The 21,438-nt window shown below is 42.3% G+C and overlaps 1 protein-coding gene across 1 annotated transcript in view; it reads right to left on the reverse strand.

Annotated features, from left to right (window-relative positions):
• The window catches only part of LOC129858231 (GPI ethanolamine phosphate transferase 2-like), a 122,673-nt gene that overhangs the window by 17,383 nt on the left and 83,852 nt on the right, over window positions 1-21,438 (reverse strand). Inside the window, exons 9-10 of the mRNA XM_055927284.1 lie at window positions 18,648-19,078; window positions 14,032-14,223 (exon numbers count right to left, since the gene is read on the reverse strand). Coding sequence (XP_055783259.1) covers window positions 14,032-14,223; window positions 18,648-19,078 — 623 coding nt within the window. The remainder of the gene's footprint in view (window positions 1-14,031; window positions 14,224-18,647; window positions 19,079-21,438) is intronic.

Here is a 21,438-nt window from a genome sequence, read left to right on the forward strand (position 1 = left end):
GTGGGAAAAGATATGTTGACTTACTAACCCAAAACAATGTGTTGAGATCTTACAAAGTGAGCTTGCACACTTCAGATAATAAAAATCCAGACTTTTCCCCAAGCTAACGGATTCATTTTCAACACCTCAACCTTTCTTGTTTTCAGCAAATATTGTGAGATGACTGATTCATAGTTCATGTGAGTGCTGATGGTCAATATTTGTATTGTTATAGTTGAGATGTTTTTGGTCTATCTTGCTAGGCATAGCCTATTTTCATACAGTACGTATCTACCTTGTATCCATGAAGTTCAAGAAGTCCAGACCTTCAGACTGTAGTGTACAATTCCATACTTTTTAAAGTCTTGAAAATGGCTATTTGCCCGTAGATTTTTCACACTAAGACCTGAGCAAGCACCCTGTACACAAGATATAAGACATGTGGATTCTAGATAGGTTTGGGAGATGGCAGGGCAAGCCAAACTAGAAACTGATATGATGGTGGTAAGTACACAGACAGTCATCACACAGAGCCCCTCTTATTATGACAGAGAACTACACTGTTATCATTTCACACTTCAGAAAATCAGACAAACACCACTAACCTGGTATAAAAAAAAGACTAAGTAAAGAAAGGTCAATACAAAGTCAGCTCCCCAGCCTTTTGAGTCAAATTAACATGGATACACATACATAAGTGTGTTAGACATAGCAGAAGACACAAGGACATGTGCTTTGACTAAAACCCAAACGGGTGAATGATCCTGATTCCTGTGCCTGTTCTTATGGAACGCACAACATTTTCTATGTCTTCGCTCATTGGGAAAAGGTACGACAACAGGAGACGACACATAGCCTCCTGGCACGTAACCATGGAGACAGGGTTGTGTGAACAGAAGTCAGGAGTTTTTAGTGTGAGAAGCCTTAGGAGAGACAGAGTGCAGACAGTCAGTCTGCCAAACAGCAAACAGACCGCCCACCCCCCACACCCCCTCACACCTTAGTACAATATCAGCCTCTCTTTGTGTGTGTGTGTGTGTGTGTGTGTGTGTGTGTGTGTGTGTGTGTGTGTGTGTGTGTGTGTGTGTGTGTGTGTGTGTGTGTGTGTGTGTGTGTGTGTGTGTGTGTGTGTGTGTGTGTGTGTGTGTAAGAGAGAGAGATAGAGAGAAGCATGGTTACGAATATGAAAATGAGCACTGACAAACTACCAGCTAGTGAATAAACATGAACCTAAACAAACTAAAAATACCATGGATTTTGGTGCTGCAGCAGTTGTTACTGCTAGCTACTGTACCTAGGGAAGGAGAGGCAGAGGAGAATGAGGTTACAGCTCATTATCAATAAAACCACGCTTAACTAGCGGGCAAAACATGTTGAAATGACAAGAGCAATACTGCTTTTATGATGTGATTTAAACCTGCTTTGCCCGCTGGGAAAGCCGTCACCAGGTAAACCTCACTTCCCTAATAAACAAAGTGTCGATAAAAGTAAAACACTCAACCCCCATTCATTTAGACAAATTCAACAAGGAAATAAAAAGAAGAAACCGTGAATCTTCCAGACACTAATCAGCCTTACAAACAGCCTTCTCGTCAAATATGACTAGACTGACAGTGTGTCCCCCAAAGGGACCAAACATCCTTGAGTTTTAAGGAGCCTGGAGTGATAGGAGTGGAATAAGGGTCTGGTTCACTAAGAGAGGGAGTCAAGCAGGTGTTGCCAATGTATTATTAATTCACAGTTTTTTTTATTGCAACCCTCGTCCCTCAGATGAATGGCAAGCAGTTCCTTCTAACCCTGGAGTTGTGCTAGCTACAGCTCTCGCGTTTATATTATTCACATTTTTTATCCACACACAATTAGATGTGGAGAGAATCCTTCTTGGTTTTTATGCTAAGCATGACTGAAAATCCTCTTCTTGTTGGATTTATGCTAAGCATGACTGGAAATCCTCTTCTTGTTGGATTTATGCTAAGCATGACTGGACATCCTCTTCTTGTTGGATTTATGCTAAGCATGGCTGGAAATCCTCTTCTTGTTGGATTTATGCTAAGCATGACTGGACATCCTCTTCTTGTTGGATTTATGCTAAGCATGACTGGACATCCTCTTCTTGTTGGATTTATGCTAAGCATGACTGAAAATCCTCTTCTTGTTGGATTTATGCTAAGCATGACTGGAAATCCTCTTCTTGTCGGATTTATGCTAAGCATGGCTGGAAATCCCCGTCTTGTAGGATTTATGCTAAGCATGGCTGGAAATCCCAGTCTTGTAGGATTTATGCTAAGCATGGCTGGAAATCCCAGTCTTGTAGGATTTATGCTAAGCATGGCTGGAAATCCCAGTCTTGTAGGATTTATGCTAAGCATGGCTGGAAATCCCAGTCTTGTAGGATTTATACTAAGCATGACTGGAAATCCTCTTCTGTCGGATTTATGCTACGCATGGCTGGAAATCCCAGTCTTGTAGGATTTATGCTAAGCATGGCTGGAAATCCCAGTCTTGTCGGATTTATGCTAAGCATGGCTGGAAACCCCAGTCTGTAGGATTTATACTTTGCATGGCTGGAAATCCCAGTCTTGTCGGATTTATCCTAAGCATGGCTGGAAATCCTCTTCTTGTCGGATTTATGCTAAGCATGACTAGAAATCCCAGTCGTGTTGGATTTATGCAAGCATGACTGGAAATCCCAGTCGTGTCGGATTTATGCTAAGCATGACTAGAAATCCCAGTCGTGTCGGATTTATGCTAAGCATGACTGGAAATCCCAGTCGCGTCGGATTTATGCTAAGCATGACTGGAAATCCCAGTCATGTCGGATTTATGCTAAGCATGACTGGAAATCCCAGTCGTGTCGGATTTATGCTAAGCATGACTGTGGGACTGACTTGTTAACTGTGAGGATACGGAGGAATCAAAGAGTGCGTGGTTCGACAGGTTGCTGGTTCGAATCCACACGCCTACTAGTTAAAAAAAATCTGTCAATGTGCACTTGAGCAAGGCACTTAACCCTACTTGCTCCTGTAAACCACTATGGATAAGAGTCTGCTAAATGACTCAAATGTAAATGTGTGTTGGGATTTTCCACAGGCGTTTGTGTGAGGGCTTGAGTTAGATGATATTGCTCAGAGCAACACAATCAGCAAATGAAATGAGCTGGAAATATGACAAACAAATGCCATGCTGAGGCCAGTGTGTGTTATTTGGTATGAGTGGCACAGATGGGTAGAGAACGAGAAAATGCCGACATGATGCCAGCCCCCTCGCTCTCTCTCTGCAGTGAGGAGGCACATGCTCTCAGGGGAAACCACACACATAAATGAAATCCTGGTATTTTGATGCTGGCAGAACAACCATGCTAATAATACACTTGAATAAACTGACCAAGTCCATACCAAAAAACAAGAGGAAGTTTCTGGAAACCATGCAGTCTGTCTGTCTGCCTGCCTGTATAACTGGTTATTAAACAAGGTGTGTATCCTCACTAGCTTGACTGATGACAATATCCCACGTGATGACAATATCAGTCATCAAAATGCCATAACTGCCATCTTGGAGTAGAGCACAATGGATCAGTCAACTCTGTGTTGTTGTATGTGTCGAACTGCTTTGCTTTATCTTGGCCAGGTCACAGTTGTAAATGAGAACTTGTTCTCAACTAGCCTACCCGGTTAAATAAAGGAGAAATATATATATATTTTTTTAAATAATTTAAAAAAAGAGAGGAGGACATGTCTCAAAAGCCAGAGACACCTGCCAAGAGATCTAGCATTAATGTCACTGACAGATTGCAAAGCTTATTGGGTAATGATAATTTTGTGTCACTTTTTGGGAGAACAGTTTAACTAGACACCTGCGTTCATTATTTGCTTCATTATTTGCTCGGTATGAAGAAAACATGAGAAACTGACATTGACAAACAGTAGTATCCTGGGTGCTCAAAGGCTTCTAGATTTTGTTTTCAACAGAGGTCATAGCCACGCAAAAATGAAAATATGATCTAAACTAATTTAGTGAACAATTTAACAAATACTGGAAAGAATGTAGAAATACATCGTTTGAACATGGTCCTAGTTGATTCTGAAGTAATTATATGGTTGTGACAGAGAGAGGTTTAGAACAGGGGATTGTGGAAAGGCTGAATGTGCGTATGAGCCAATGATAGCTTCATTCTTATCCAGGAATGTCTTTAGAGAGAGAGAGATTGAGCCGTTGCTTATCATACCATGACACCTGCAATCACCTCAGGTGTGTTTTGAATGCTTTGTGTGTGCGTGTTCACGCACGTGTGTGTGCATGTGTGTACTCAAGAGGTTCTGATGAGAGCCTGGAATTAATTTGCAACTTCATGAGGGATCTGCATGAATAAATGTTCCCAAATTAAGTGTCAGCACAACAAACATCTAATCAGGATCAAATAAAGGGGCGGTGTTGAGCACTGCAGGAACCAATTGAGATGGTACTAGAAAACAGCCACAAACACTAACAGCGCTTTGACAGAACACACTCAACAGAACTTTTAAGATATTTCAGTCATTTTTGACACCTAGATTGAAGTGGTGTGTAGGTTCCATGTGCTCTGCAGTACATGTATTTTGAGTAATTTATGGAAACTAACTCAGGTTTAGTGGCAACTCTTACGCTTAGAAGCAAGTGTTCTTGTAATAAATTGCCCAAACTATCAAGCTACAACCTTGATCTCTGATTGAAACGTTCATCGCTACAGTACTCACCCCCTCTCTGAACAAGGTGGTTCTCTAGCATAATGAGAAACATGACATTAGCCTGGGTTTGAAGGAGGGTCACCTTTGTTCAAGTATCTCTCAATCTTTACATTTCTTCACAGGAATGGCAACATAAAAGATGAGATATGAAAGAAAAACTCCAGAAGAATGGAACTGAATTAGCGCCGGGTGTGATGATGTTCTGGAGCAAACGCTATGACATCTCAGAGACTACTAATGTCACTATGCAATAATGCTATTTGGAACAATGAAAGCATCCTCTACATTGTTTACATTGTTTAAACTCTGGTGCTTCACTGCAATTGTGTGTGTTTTCTGGGGGTGTTGGAAATAGAACAGAAAACACACAATTCTATTCAGTATGGTGCTGTAACACAAGTCAAGTGTGTTCAGATAACACAGTAGCCTCCCAGGGTCTCTGGGAGATGTATTTCATCACAGAGACATCGGCGGCCCTTAAGCCACTCCAGTAATTCATATTAACTGCACTGGGCTGAGATATGATTTCACGTTGCCATTTAACAAGGGGATGACTTAACAGTGGGGCAGATAACGGCTTGTCACAAAGACTGGACGGTCTTGCCTGCAACTGGAGTATTCTACAATCCAAAGATGTCACAAATGACATTTACATTGAAAGCCAATCACATTTCACATTCAGATGTGGGCATTCTGGGGCCGGGCAATGTATTGTGTAACACCTGATGAAGCCAGCAAAACATTTTGATTACATTTAGGATTAGCTGAGCTAGTATTAGTCAATGTGGTAACCTGCACTTGTCTTTTCCTACTAGCACTGTCTTTGCTGATAACTTCTTTATTGAGAAAAGATTTGCATGCTACGACTGTGATATGTGGTTGTCTCACTTAGCGATCTTAAGATGAAAGCACTAACTGCATGTCGCTCTAGACAAGAGCGACTGCTAAATTACAAAAATGTTAAATGAGGTACAACAAACACACAACGGTTTTAATACTGGCCTATCAATGCTATAATGATGTGAGGTGAATTGTAACATAAAACAACATGGGAAAACCAAAAATAAATAACAAGCAGAATGAAAAACAGCTAATAAAACATGAAACTATTACAAAAAAGCTGGACGATTCAAAGTGCCTCTTAAACCATCTAACAGTTTGTACATATTATTTCCCAGAATGGCTTTCCTTGCACCGGAGCTACATGGTGACAATTTTCCTTTTTTGAATGACAATAAAAATGGTATGATTGATGACCCCATCTTGTGGGGAGGGGGGGAGGACTCGGCAGCCTCTGCCGGGCCACATAAATCCTGGCCGTTCATCAGGCTGAGGACGGGCGGCACGACATCGAAACGTGAAACAGCAGGAGACCCATCAATTCCAAGGCGTTTTTCCCCAACATTTTTACAGTCGACTCTACAATGCTCTTTTGGATAATTTGGTGGAACATTTCCTGATGTGCAACAGGCGAAGAAAGAGTGAAGTAAGGAGAGAGAAGTAGGAAGAGGAAGAAATAAATAGGGCCATTAACTTAATCCCTACAGATGTCATATCTTAATTTGACCCATTTCGCCACAGGAGGAAAATAATCCTGCAGCAGGAGGATTTGAATATCTGAAGAAATATTTAGGATCGCCGCCTCGGGGCAGGTGGTAGCGGTATTTCTATACAATGCACACCGTACCTTATGTAGGCTAGGTGCAGGCTACAGCGTGTCTTCTGTGAATTCTTATGTGGATTATAATAAATGGACATATTTGTAGGGGGTAGATATATTTTTGTTAGGGAAAATATATATATTTTTTTAGATCAGTTTGTTCAATGTTTTTTGTTCAATCATATGTTCAAGGCAAGCAATAGGCAGAATAAATGATTGGTTTCCTCAGTGTCTGTGTGGTCAAGCGGTCACAGCCACTGACCACAGCAGATATGCCAGAGCCGACATGTGTTCGAAACCAGCCCAATGCCCTTTGACTCATGGATGAACGTCTACTTTTGACACATGAATTCCCCATGGTTAAAGGGTTAATTCCACGTGGTTACACGGTTAAAACAGAAACCACTCAATGGGTAAAAGTGTAGGCATTAATTCAGAGTGTTTAAGGTTTTGGTTTAGGGAAGGCTTCAAATAAAATTAAAAAAAATTATGTGCCTATGTACAATACATAGTTTTTCAATCAGCATACACTATATGAGCAAAAGTATGTGGACACCTGCTCGTCGAACATCTCATTCCAAAATCATGGGCATTAATATAGAGTTGGTCCCCCATTTGCTTCCATAACGGCCTCCACTCTTCTGGGAAGGCATTCCACTAGATGTTGGAACGTTGCTGCAGGGACTTGCTTCCATTCAGCCACAAGAGCATTAGTGAGGTAGGGCACTGATGTTGGGCGATTAGGTCTGGCTTGCAGTCGGATTTCCAATTAATCTGAAAGTTTTTCGATGGGGTTGAGGTCAGGGCTCTGTGCAGGCCAATCAAGTTCTTCCACACCGATCTCGACAAACCGTTTCTGTATGGACCTCAGGGACATTGTCATGCTGAAACAGGAAAGGGCCTTCCCCAAACTGTTGCTACAAAGTTGGACGCACAGAATCATCTAGAATGTCATTGCATGCTGTAGGGTTAAGATTTCCCTTCACTGTAACTAAGGAGCCTAGCTCGAACCATGAAAAACAGCCCCAGACCATAAATCCTCCTCTACCAAACTTTACAGTTGGCACTATCCTTTCGGGCAGGTAGCGTTCTCCTGGCATTCGCCAAACCTAGATTCGTCCATCGAACTGCCAAACGGTGAAACGTGATTAATCACTGCAGAAAACGCATTTCCACTGCTGCTTGGCCATGGAAACCCATTGAATGGAGCTCCCGGTGAACAGTTCTACTGCTGACGTTGCTTCCAGAGGCAGTTTGGAACTCGGTAGTGAATGTTGCAACTGAAGACAGACGATTTTTACATGCTACGCTCTTCAGCACTCGGCAGCCCAGGTCTGCGGGCTTGTGTGGCTAACCACTTCGCGGCTGAGCCATTGTTGCTCCTAGACGTTTCCACTTCACAATAACAACACTTACAGTTGCCCGTGGCAGGGCTGAAATTTGACAAACTGACTTCTTGACAAACTGGCATCCTAAACTCAGCAAAAAAAGAAATGTTCCTTTTCAGGAACCTGTCTTTCAAAGATAATTCATAAAAATCCAAATAACGTCACAGATCTTGATTGTAAAGGGTTTAAACACTGTTTCCCATGCTTGTTCAATGAACCATAAACAATTAATGAACATGCACCTGTGGAACGGTCGTTAAGACACAAACAGCTTACAGACGGTAGGCAATTAAGGTCACAGTTATGAAAACTTAGGACACTAGAGAGGCCTTTCTACTGACTCTGAAAAATACCTAAAGAAAGATGCCCGGGGTCCCTGCTCATCTGCGTGAACGTGCCTTAGGTGTGCTGCAAAGCAGGCATGAGGACTGCAGATGTGGCCAGGGCAATAAATTGCAATGTACGTATTGTGAGACACCTAAGACAGTGCTTCAGGGAGACAGGACGGGCAGCTGATCATCCTCGCAGCGGCAGACCACGTGTAACAACACCTGCACATGATCGGTACATCCAAATATCACACCTGCGGGACAGGTACAGGATGGCAACAACAACTGCCCGAGTTACACCAAGAACGCACAATCCCTTCATCAGTGCTCAGACTGTCCGCAAAAGGCTGAGAGAGGCTGGACTGAGGGCTTGTAGGCCTGTTGTAAAGCAGGTCCTCACCAGACATCACCGGCAACAACGTTGGCTATGGGCACAAACCCACCATCGCTGGACCAGACAGGACTGGCAAAAAGTGTGCTTCACTGACGAGTCGCGGTTTTGTTTCACCAGGGGTGATGGTCGGATTCCCGTTTATCGTCGAAGGAATGAGCGTTACACCGAGGCCTGTACTCTGGAGCGGGATCGATTTGGAGGTGGAGGGTGTGTCATGGTCTGGGGCGGTGTATCACAGCATCATCGGACTAAGCTTGTTGTCATTGCAGGCAATCTCAACGCTGTGCGTTATAGGGAAGACATCCACCTCCCTCATGTGGTACCCTTCCTGCAAGCTCATCTTGACATGACCCTCCAGCAAGACAATGCCACCAGCCATACTGCTCATTCTGTGCGTGATTCCCTGCAAGACAGGAATGTCACTGTTCTGCCATGGCCAGCGAAGAGCCCGGATCGCAATCCCATTGAGCACGTCTGGGACCTGTTGGATCGGAGGGTGAAGGCTAGGGCCATTCCCCCCAGAAATGTCCGGGAACTTGCAGGTGCCTTAGTGGAAGAGTGGGGTAACATCTCACAGCAAGAACTGGCAAATCTAGTGCAGTCCATGAGGAGGAGATGCACTGCAGTACTTAATGCAGCTGGTGGCCACACCAGAAACTGAATGTTACTTTTGATTTTGACCCCCACTTTGTTCAGGGATGTTCACACATTATTCCATTTCTGTTAGTCACATGTCTGTGGAACTTGTTCAGTTTATGTCTCAGTTGTGAATCTTGTTATGCTCATACAAATATATACACATGTTAAGTTTGCTGAAAATAAACGCAGTTGACAGTGAGAGGACGTTTCTTTTTTTGCTGAGTATATGACAGTGCCACTTTGAAAGTCACTGAGCTCTTCAGTAGGGGCCATTTTACTACCAATGTTTGTCTTTGGAGATTGCATGGCTGTGTGCTTGATTTTATACAGCTGTCAGCAAAGCGTGTGCTTGAAATAGACGAATCCACTAATTTGAAGGGGTGTCACATACTTGTGGTGTATCATCAGTATTCCTAGTATTCTTAGTTCTTGCTAGAGCCTAGTGAACTGTCGTAGCGCAGTAGGTCTAAGCAGCGTGCTCCGGCTCCAAGCCTCATGAGGTTGCGGCCAGTTCTGGGCAATCTAGTCACCAGCCCGAGCCTACATTATGCCCACAAGTTAACAGCATTTATTTCAACGTTTTCAAGAAGTAAAAGAAATAGTATGATAATTTAAACATGAAAGAAAAGTGTTTCAGTTCAACTAAATGGTCTTTGGATAGGCTGCATAAACATCTTGACAGCTTTATGAAATTAAATATTAAAGCCACACAATACAGGCTTTCAATCCACACCAAAGACCAGAACTATATTGTCAAATTATACATAGCCTAACTAGAAAACGTGGACAAGCATCTATACTGGAGGAAAGTTTATCGTTCTACAGTAGCCCTACATCTGTCAATCAACTGATGGCACAAACCAGCTCATTAACTTAGCCAGGGAAACACAAACAGGGAAACACACACACAGATTGGCTAATATTGCATCCATCGATGGCACTAGATTATCACCAGCTGATGTCTCGTTGAACCATTGACACGGGCTAAATTCCCCCACATAGCTGATCTCAATTGCAACCATTATTGGTCAACCCATTATGGGTCTCTAAAATATGTTGGTATTACTTGTGTCCTGCTTGCAACCAAAGTCTTTCAAGATACAGTTTAAGTCGGAAGTTAACATTCACTTATGTTGGAGTGATTAAAACTCATTTTTCAACCACTCCACAAATTTCTTGTTAACAAACTATAGTTTTGGCAAGTCAGTTAGGACATCTACTTTGTGCATGACAAATCAATCCCCCAACAATTGTTTACAGACAGATTACGTCACTTATAATTCAATGTATCACAATTCCAGTGGGTCAGAAGTTTACATACACTAAGTTGACTGTGCCTTTAAACAGCTTGGAAAATTCCAGAAAATTATGTCATGGCTTTAGAAGCTTCTGATAGCTTTATTGACATAATTTGAGTCAATTGGAGGTGTACCTGCAGATGTATTTCAAGGCCTACCTTCAAACTCAGTGCCTCTTTGCTTGACATCATGGGAAAATCTAAAGAAGCCAAGACCTCAGATTTTTTTTTTTTTTTACCATAAGTCTGGTTCATTCTTGGGAGCAATTTCCAAATGCCTGAAGGTACCACGTTCATATGTACAAACAATAGTACGCAAGTATAAACACCATGGGACCATGCAGCCGTCATACCACTCAGGAAGGAGACACGTTCTGTCTCCTAGAGATGAACGTACTTTGATGCGAAAAGTGCAAATCAATCCCAGAACAACAGCAAAGAACCTTGTGAAGATGCTGGAGGAAACAGGAAACAGGTAGAAAATGATCTTTATCCACAGTAAAACAAGTCCTATATCGACATAATCTGAAAGGCCACTCAGCAAGGAAGAAGCCACTGCTCCAAAACCACCATAAAAAACCCAGACTACGGTTTGCAACTGCACATGGGGACAAAGATCGTACTTTTTGGAGAAATGTCCTCTGGTCTGATGAAACAAAAATAGAACTGTTTGGCCATAATGACCATCGTTATGTTTGGAGGAAAAAGGGGGAGGCTTGCAAGCCGAAGAACACCATCCCAACCGTGAAGCACGGGGGTGGCAGCATCATGTTGTGGGGGTGCTTTTCTGCAGGAGGGACTGGTGAACTTCACAAAATAGATGGCATCATGACGGAGGAAAATTACGTGGATATATTGAAGCAACATCTCAAGACATCAGTCAGGAAGTTAAAGCTTAGTCGCAAATGGCTCTTCCAAATGGACAATGACCCCAAGCATACTTCCAAAGTGGTGGCAAAATGGCTTAAGGACAACAAAGTCAAGGTATTGGAATGGCCATCACAAAATCCTGACCTCAATCCTATAGAACATTTGTGGGCAGAACTGAAAAAGCGTGTGCGAGCAAGGAGGCCAACAAACCTGACCCAGTTACACCAGCTCTGTCAGGAGGAATGGGCCAAAATTCACCCAACTTATTGTGGGAAGCATGTGGAAGGCTACCCGAAACATTTGACCCAAGTTAAACAATTTAAAGGCAACGCTACCAAATACTAATTGAGTTTATGTAAACTTCTGACCCGAGGGAATGTGATGAAAGAAATAAAAACTGAAATAAATCATTCTCTCTACTATTATTCTGACATTTCACATTCTTAAAATAAAGTGGTGATTCTAATTGACCTAAGACAGTGTATTTTTACTAGGATTAAATGTCAGGAATTGTGAAAAACTAAGTTTAAATATATTTGGCTAAGGTGTGTGTAAACTTCCGACTTCAACTGTAAGTTCACCCTCTGGTTGATATTGAAATCGGAACAACTTAGTCCTTTTTTAACAGACTTTTTTGAACAGGCGATTTATCTATTTGACAAGCATACCGTACAATAGAAATACAATTATTTTTCATTGTTTACCACGGTAAATCTAATGTGGCAATTTACCCGATAATTTGTATGAATGGAAACTAATGTTGTTGTAGCCTACCCTACTGACTTATTATTTTATTAGTTTACTGTTTATGTTATCCAAAGTGTCTGGTATGGTAATTTCTTATCAAAATCAGAGGTAAAATATCCCTGGATTGTCCATATTTGAAAAGTGTAAATATATCAAGTCAATCGAGGGGATTGAGTTCTTTGTGCCAGAAGGGTGTAGGCCAGAATCGAACCAATGCCAACAAGGCAGGCCTATATGTGCACACTGAAGGCAGCAGCCCTAACCACTAGATCACAATTAAACTCAATTTTGACCTTAGCATACACTTGACACTTGCACGTCGTAGCCTAGTGGAGACTGATATCTATCTTGTGTTATTAAGCTATATAAACAACAGTTGTTGATGTGGATGGCTTCATTTCAGATACATTTTTGTACATCTGAATGTTGCAGTAATAGGGCCTCAGACTAGAATTGGAGCGAGAGCGAGAGAACATTTGCCCTGATCCCAATGACTCGACTGCCCCTGCAATGAGAGAAAGAAAACTGCTGTTTTTTTCAGGGACTGACAAGGCTCATTCGAATTTGCTGATGCAGCAGGAAAATTCTCTGTGACAAGAGTGATCAAGTTAAGATCCGACATCTGTACCTACCAACTACTTACAGTGAAGACCATAAAATGTCACAGGTGATTCTTCATGATTTTAAAGTTAAGGAAATGGCAAGGATGATTATGTTGTCATTGGGAGAGAAAAAAATGTCTAGAGAGCAATACCAAGAACCATACGCCCCAAAAATATATATATATATATTTTTTTGCTGTCAGCCAAGCCCAATTGTCCTTTAGACTTTGACCTAAGAAACACACCAAAAAATTCAGCCTGAACTATCATAACGAGACAGTGTGGGAGACCCTCTTTCTGCTATTTAGGTCAGTGTGATAAGCCACAAAGGGATCTCATGCTACCAGATTAGCCTGGCTGCGAGTGACTGAGCCGGGGCCACCGCTGTTGTAGACCCAACTTAATGGAAATGCCAGGAGGTTGCCGCGGCGCCAGCATAAACACCTTCCCGCAGTGATTAATGACTCGGCGACTTGGCACGGCGGCATTGCCAATTATACGGAGTGTTGGTGTGCGCCTGGTACTGTGCAACGAGGGGTAAGGGTGGGTAGGGGTGAGAGTTGAGGTGGGAGGTGGGAGTAGGTGGGAGTAGAGACAATGTCAAGGAGAGCATGGAGGGGGGAGGGAACAGGAACATGTCTAGTAAGAGACAAGGAAGGGGGGTAGGATAACTGGGCAGCAGCACCTGAACACTCATTATGCTCTCACATTCAACGGGGCTGTGGACAAGATGCAGCTGGCTGGATACTAAGGGTTGATTAGCTGGCTGGTGATAGGGAGGGTGGGAGGGATTGAGCCAAGTGGCAGAGCAAAGGAGCTCCACATTTGGTCATTAGAAATCAAAAGCACAGGGGTAAACAAAGCGATCAGCCTCTCTGATTGGACCATTAATCACCTTGATACAGAAAGGGCCAGGCTAAGGACATGAGCACAATGATCTCTAATCAGACAGCAATAAGGGTTTTCAAAGCAGTTTTCCCCTTGGGTTACTTGGCTACAAATGATTGAAAGGTTGTTTTTTCCCCTAGTCTTTCTTCCTCTGTGGACTTGTGTGTACTTTATGCTGATGTAGGCCTTAAGGTGTATCCTTCATTAACGAGCCATGATGTGATCACATATCAAATGGCTCGAAAAACAGGCAAATACAACTCAGCAGTGTTTTTTTTAGATATCTGGCACCTACTTCCATTCTCCGTTTATAGGCACTTAAATATTTAGTTTTGCCCATTCACCCTCAATGTCACACATACACAATCCATGTCTCAAGGATTAAAAATCCTTCTTTAACCCATCTCCTCCCCTTCATCTACACTGATTGAAGTGGATTTAACAAGTGACATCAATAAGGGATCATAGCTTTCACCTGGATAATGTTTTGTACACCCAGTCGGCGAAAACTTACTTGGACATGTTACCACCGCCATGTTGCCACGGAAACACAACGTTGCCCACCGCCGCCCGGTAGCTGTAGACACCCAGAAGGCCAAGGGCCAGGGCAATCTTGGACACCCAGGAACATCTCCGCTGGACCAGGAAGTAGATCAGAGCCAATGACAAGGCGGCGAACAAGGACAGCACCATCTTGTGTTCCAAGCTGTAGAGACAGAACAGATATACATTTAAACCACTTCAAACTGTACTAATTACACAATAGAGTTAACAATTAATTTGTTACACATCTGTTTTAAAATAATGTATTTGACTTTATTCCGATGAACATTCAAAAGTTAAAACAATCAAATCAAACTTTATTTGTCACATGCACCGAATACAACAAGTGTAGACCTAACCGTGAAATGCTTACTTACAAGCCCTTAACCAACAGTGCAGTTAAAAAAGAGTTAAGAAAATATTGACCAAATAAACTAAAGTAAAAAATAATAAAACGTAACACAATAACATAACGAGGCGATATACAGAGGGTACCGGTACCGAGTCAGAGTGCGGGGGTACAGGTTAGAGGTAATTTGTACATGTAGATAGGGATGAAGTGACAATGCATAGATAATAAAACAGCGAGTAGCAGCAGTGTACCAAACAAATGGGGGGGGGGGGGGGTGTCAATGTAATAGTCCGGTGGCCATTTGATTGTTCAGCAGTCTTATGGCTTGGGGGTAGAAGCTATATTGTATACATTAAGATATTTCTTGTGGAGTTTAGTGCCGTTCCAGGTTATTTCCTTGGACTCATACCACAGTCATACATTGTAACATTGGAAAGGGGAAATAAAAATGGCACATTTATTAGGGACGTGCAACTTTCCCTTTCAAGATGATTCTATACGTATCTAGATATATGGGCTCTAATACAATACAGGAAGGATACATTTTAGTTTGAAACGATTCGGTGCGATTCGGTTTGATTAGAGGAATGAATCGATGTGATTCGGTTCGATGCACTAACATTTGTTGCATAAACACATTCATTTTCCATTCTAAATTAAAATCTGCTGCTGATGGAGCGCATGAGCTGGATTTGTCTGGGTGGAGGTGTGTGTGTGTGAACCTGTTTAACTATACTTGTGGGGACCAGAAGTCCCCACAAGAATAGTAAACATACAAAAAATGGACCAACTGTGTTCATCCCCACAAGGCCAAATGCTATATCTAGAGGGTTTAGGGTTAGAATTAGTATTAAGGTTAATATTAGGTTTATGGTGAGGAGGTAGGGTTAGTTTTAGGGTTAGAAGCTAGGATTAGGTTAGGCTTTGGGTGTTAGATTTTTGTCCTTATTCACAGGGAATAAGAGAACATCTCAGGGACCAAAGAGAACATCTCAGGGACCAAAGAGAACATCCCAGGGACCAAAGAGAACATCTCAGGGACCAAAGAGAACATATCAGGGAGGAAGAGAACATCTCAGGGAGGAAGAGAACATCTCAGGGAGGAAGAGAACATCTCAGGGAGGAAGAGAACATCTCAGGGACCAAAGAGAACATGTCAGGGAAGCAATAGAGTAAGAGAGTACAATAGCTTGAAGGAACTTTCTTTGTCTTCTTTCCTCCACATTATCTACCCCGATGAGAAAGAACTGGACTGGTGATAGCAACTTCCCAGTAAGCATCTACTTTTGTGCTTTCATCTACCCTTCTTTACATTCATATCAATGCATTTGAAAGAGAGGAGACAAGGAAGAGGAAGCCACATTCAACTATTGACATGCAGCCTAGATATGCCAGAAGGACAGTATAGCCCTGGTATCAGGGCAGGGGGTTGGGTTGGGTAAGAGGAACAGACAGGCACCTTGAAGGAGGAACGATGCTGGAGCTCATTACCCACACAGCATAGAGTAGGGGGAATATAGGAAAAGGGGGCAACGGCAGACAGGAATAAGGTCAGCTAATTCTGAATCCACAATACTCTGAACCCAGTGCCCCCAGCGCAAGGCATTCATCTTGTTACTTGTGGAGCCGTGAGAATGCTAATGGGCAGAAAAACCTTGGGTTCAACAATGAGAACAACGGGTTCGCTGAAGGTTCCTCAAACTTTCTGCCACACAGAAGGTTTTTTTGTACATCTTTTAGTGAATCCGAATGTACGGCGGTTCATTGATAATCTGATTTGGGCTCGGATTCGGAGGCTATCTAGGCTTGTTATCTTGGCCCTAAAATCTGCCTTGAGCTTTCTTCACTTTAGAATTACAGGGCAGCCGAAGAGAGGCTTTCAACATACAATAGAAAGGAACAGACTAATGCTACCTGCAGAGACAACCAAGGATATGACTCATTTCTTTTAGCTCCTATGGGAGTTACTCCACTTTTATTTATAACCTTGATGTGAGGAAACTAGCAACCATTATGGTGCTGCAGAGATAATAAGGTAAGGTAGCAGGCTCTAATGGATAACACTCTATGCATTTTCTCTTGGTCTAAACAAGGAATGTTCTTTCATTCACTAGCCTAGATCCTTTGCCAAGGTACTGGGGGGTTCACCGAGTTCTCTGTATGTTCAGAAGCTCACCCACTTTTTAGAGCCACACTTTTGAATTTCACAATTTTATTGAAACATTCCTAACACCTTACTCAGAGACCATGAGTATAAGGCATTATGATGATGTCCTACTGCATTATATGACTTGTCATAACCATGTACAGTATGATCACCTTATGTCTTAAGAGCCCTAAGGACTGCTTTATCAGGGCAACACTACAAAGAAACTTGGTAATTATCTCCTAGATTTTTTGGCAAGCTAAAACTTCACTAGGTCGTAGCTGTTTAAAAGGCACAGTGCAGTCAAGATTGTGATTTTTCTATACATTTCCACACTATGAGGTTGGGATAAAATTTAATTGTGAAAATTATGATAATGCCTTTTAGTGCAAGAGCTGTTTGAAAAGACCGCATGCCGTTTCAGCCTGTTTTGGTGGGATTGAGTTTTGGCCTGCCTGACAAAACAATGCACTGACTATTATGTGACTAAAGGGCCCTCCACACCAAGGAATTCAATATGACTATTATGTGACTAAAAGGGCTGTCCACACCAAGGACAATAAACTAGACAGAAATTGTCCAGTGTTTTAGTCGACTGATAATAACTAAAACTAACAAAGGAGGAAATGACTAAAAAGTGACAAATGCTAAAATAGCAGCAAAAATGAACACTGTTGTTAAGAAGCTATTTTTGTTTATTTTTGACCATTTTAATTGAAAACAATCACAGTAAGGTACTTCTGATTTAATATTGCGATAAAAACAGCTGCATTGGACCATTTAAGACATAACCTGAAGTCATTCCAGGGCTGACCATATACATCAAATTAACACTTCCTGGGTGTTTACCACTAAGTTACATAAGCCAGTGGACAAAATCTTGGCCAAGGCATAGATCTAATTGGGTGGAATAGGCCCTGGTTCCGACTGGGAGACCAGCCCGGACAGGGGCGGCAGGTAGCCTAGTGGTTAGAGCATTGGGCCAGTAACCAAAAAGGTTGCCAGATCGAATCCCCGAGCCGACAAGGTAAAAATCTGACTTTCTGCCCCTGAACAAGGCACTGTTCCTAGGCCGTCATTGTAAATAAGAACTTTTTCTTAACTGACTTGCCTAGTTAAATAAAGGTTCAATAAAAACACATAAATAAAAAGCCATCTGCCTGTGTGGTGGTTCTGCAGCCTTGAGGGAGCTCCAAGGAGGAAGAATGACCGAGTGGATACAATACATGGCTAGACAATGAAGCACGTTAACCTGATTCCTGAGGGAGTGAGTAAGATGCAGCTAAGACAACCAGATGAAAATTACCATAGGTCAACAGAATGGAGAGAAATCACGTTGGAAACAAGGAGATGAGGAGCTGTCTCAGGGGGGCTAAGACAAGGTCGAGTTTTATGGAACAATACCATGAGCAGTTCCTTTTGTGTACTGATCATAAATATAAACGCATGCAACAATTTAAACGATTTTACTAAGTCACAGTTCATATATGGAAATCAGCCCATTTAAATAAATTAATTAGGCCCTAATCTATGGATATCACATGACTGGGCAAAATGTTTCAGCTCATGAAACATGGGACCAAAACTTTTCATGTTGCGTTTATATTTTGATTCAGTATACAACAGTCAACCAACTCTGGGGTGACAACCTTAGTACTGCCTGTGAGTCAGCCCTCTAGAACAGGTACTCCGACTTGGGTCCTTCACAAGCTAATGAGGCTCTCTAGCGCTGTGTGCAACACTCAGTAGTAAAGTTGACATTCAGTAACAATGCAGCGTGAAAACCAATGAATGCTGGAAAAGAGGCCCGGGGTGGGGGGGAAAAGAATCACTGCCAATGGCCTTACAAAGCAGTGGGGTGCAAAATGTTCGGAGTGTGTACCCAGAATTTTTATTCATTGGGCAAAATATCTGAACTGGCAAAAAGCTAACTAAAAAAGGCTGCTGCAAATGAAGAAAATTAAATATATTCAAATTGCACTACAGTATATTGTAGTGTATGGCGCTCTGCTTATGGCAACATTCATCCTGAGTGAAGTAACACACAACACAACAATACACAGTAAGTATCAAACTTCAGCACACCCACCTGTTGAGCCAGTGTCCCAGGTCAGGCAGGTAAGCCCACTGCACCCCGGTCTGGTTGAGCGAGCGCAGCAGACGACAACACGCCAGGGTGAGAGGTGGGGTCGCGAGGGCCAGCCACTTCTCCGAACCTGCATCCGTCACCCCCAGATCAGCTAACGGTGAGGCAACCGCGTCCCCCTCATTGGAGGGGAGGAGGTAGTCTTCGTCCTCCAAGCTCCCAATGTTGGCACGGCGCTCCCGGAAGTACTTGCGACAGACGTCTTGGAAGACGACCAGGCAGAGGGTGTTAAGCAGGAAGTACCAGACCTGGTGCTCCTCCTCCACGAAGCTGCTGGCCGACAGGCTGAGGGTGTGGCCAGCCGTGCCCGCCAGGAGCAGAATGTCCAGCTCTGACAGAGACCACCCAGCACTGACACCACCATGGGATGGAGACTAGGGAAGAAGAGAAAAGGAGAGAGGAAGGGAGATTGAGCATAATGTGATTCTCTCTCTCAGGCCAATACTGGAATATAAAACAACTAATTAAACAAACACATTGGCCAAATTAAGAAAGGAAACAGAATAGAGATGACTTCACAAAGTGATACAATTAATACAGAGTCACCCGAACTTGCCAAAATGATCAAGTTAAAGGATGTATTTAAAATCAGGTCCATATAGAGGAACACAAGTGAATGGAGAAAGATGGTATAGACAGGGTCCCTCTAACACGATAACATATCAAGAACACAGATGCCACAACCTAGAAAGACAAGACATTTGGATGCCATCCCCAAAACCCTGCCCTAAGCTGTTAGACAGCAAAACTACATGCAACAAAAAGAGAGTATTTTCCTAATCTAGGACTATGAGTGTGAGACCCTGAGTGTGTGTGTGTGTGTATATGTGTGTGTGTTTTCACCCCACACTGAGTTGTAAAGTACTCCCCCTGGTCCTGTGAACTGCATCTTGTTGTTGACTCAGTATTCAGAGGGGGCCTAACAGAGTAAGTAAGTGCACTACTCTGATCCCGCTAAGTTAACACTGTCACTGGAAGCAGCAGCTAAAACACACAGGGACAGAGTGTTTACTGTGCTTCAGGGCAAACATCTTAATAACGTCAAAAGGAAAGCTCATAACACTAAATCTAATGACTGATTGTTGAAATCTGTTTACTGTTTGCATTATAATATTCATTTTTCGTCTCTCAATCTCCTTCCAACAGGTATGTGTAAATGTAAGTTGCAGTGATCCCTTTCCATGTACACAGTTGTGTGCAGGACAGAGGGGTGAGTGACGGCTCTCCGTGGCGTGTCACAGTAACACGCTGCTCCACAGGGAGCGGCTCGTCCTCGCCAAGCGCAGCTCATCCATCAACGGGAGGAACGCACCTCGCAGCGAGCTCAGCGGAGGGGAAAACATAATATGTAAACAGAGTGCTGTTTGTGTAAACAAAGTATTGGGGGAAAAAAACTCACTCTGTCTATCTCTCCTTTCTTAGTCATCCCTCTATCCCACCTTGGTTTAAGGTCCCTGAGCTGAGGGACTGAGGGCACTTGAATCCCAACAAATTTTGTCTGAATTGGCTGGGATTTAATGTACAGTTCAATTATGGTATCATAAATGTCAGGGAAAGAAGTGGCAAAAGTCTACACTCCCTTTGGATTTCTTCAAAAAATGTGTTACAATGTGGGATTAAAATTGATTTAATTGTCTTTGTTTTCAACAATCTGTCAAAGTGGAAGAATAGTTGTTATTTTTAAGATAAATAACAATTTTGATAACTAAAACATAGTCTTTGCATAAGTATTCAGCTCCTTTGTTTAAGCAAGCCTAAATTAGTTCAGGAGTAAAATTTGTATTAACAAATCACATAAATTACATGGAAATAATAGGGGTTGACATGATTTTGAATGACTAAACATGCACCTGTTAGAACTTAAGGCTCCATGGATTGATGAGGAAATTAAAAACTGTATGGTTGAAAGAGATGGAGCAAAAGGAGCGGCTAAGTCTGGCTGCACATCTGACTGGCTGACTTACTGCAAAATTGAGAAATGGTGTGACTAAACTCAACAAAAAGAAGCCAAAACGGTATTATGAAGCCAAGATCAATGATATAAAGAATGATGGAAAAAATCTTGAGTAGTTTAAATTAAATTATGGTCAGAAAGACAAATTGAACTCCAACTCATCGAATCAGATGGCTTCTTCAGCACCAAACCATTTGATGTTGCCAATTATTTAAATGATTACTTCATTGGCAAAGTGGGCAAACTTAGGCAGGGAATGCCAACAATGAACCCATCGTGACCCATCGTATTCATGCATAAAATAACAAATAATCAAAGAAAAGCATTGGAAGTTTGAATTTTGTAAAGTTAGTTTGGGAGATGTGGAAAAAGTATTGTTATTTATCAATAATGACAAACCTCCTGGCATTGACAACTTAGATGGAAAGATACTGAGGATGGTAGCTGACTCTATAGCCACTCCTATCTGTCATATCTTTTATCTGAGCTTGGAGGGAAGCCAAAGTAATTCCGCTACCCAAAGATTGGTAAAGCAGCAGCATTTATTGGTTCTAACAGCAGACCTATAAGCTTGCTGCCAGCTCTTAGCAAACTGTTGGGGAAAAATGTGTTTGACCAAATAAAAATGTGATTTCTCTGTAAACAAAGTAACAACAGACTTTCAGCAGGCTTATAGAGAAGGGCACTCGACATGTACTGCACTGACACAAATTACTGATGATTGGTTGAAATAAATTGATAATAAGAAGATTGTGGATTCATAGCTATCTAATAGAACTC

The sequence above is a fragment of the Salvelinus fontinalis genome, chromosome 6 (assembly GCF_029448725.1).
Source record: "Salvelinus fontinalis isolate EN_2023a chromosome 6, ASM2944872v1, whole genome shotgun sequence".
Lineage (NCBI taxonomy): Eukaryota > Metazoa > Chordata > Actinopteri > Salmoniformes > Salmonidae > Salvelinus > Salvelinus fontinalis.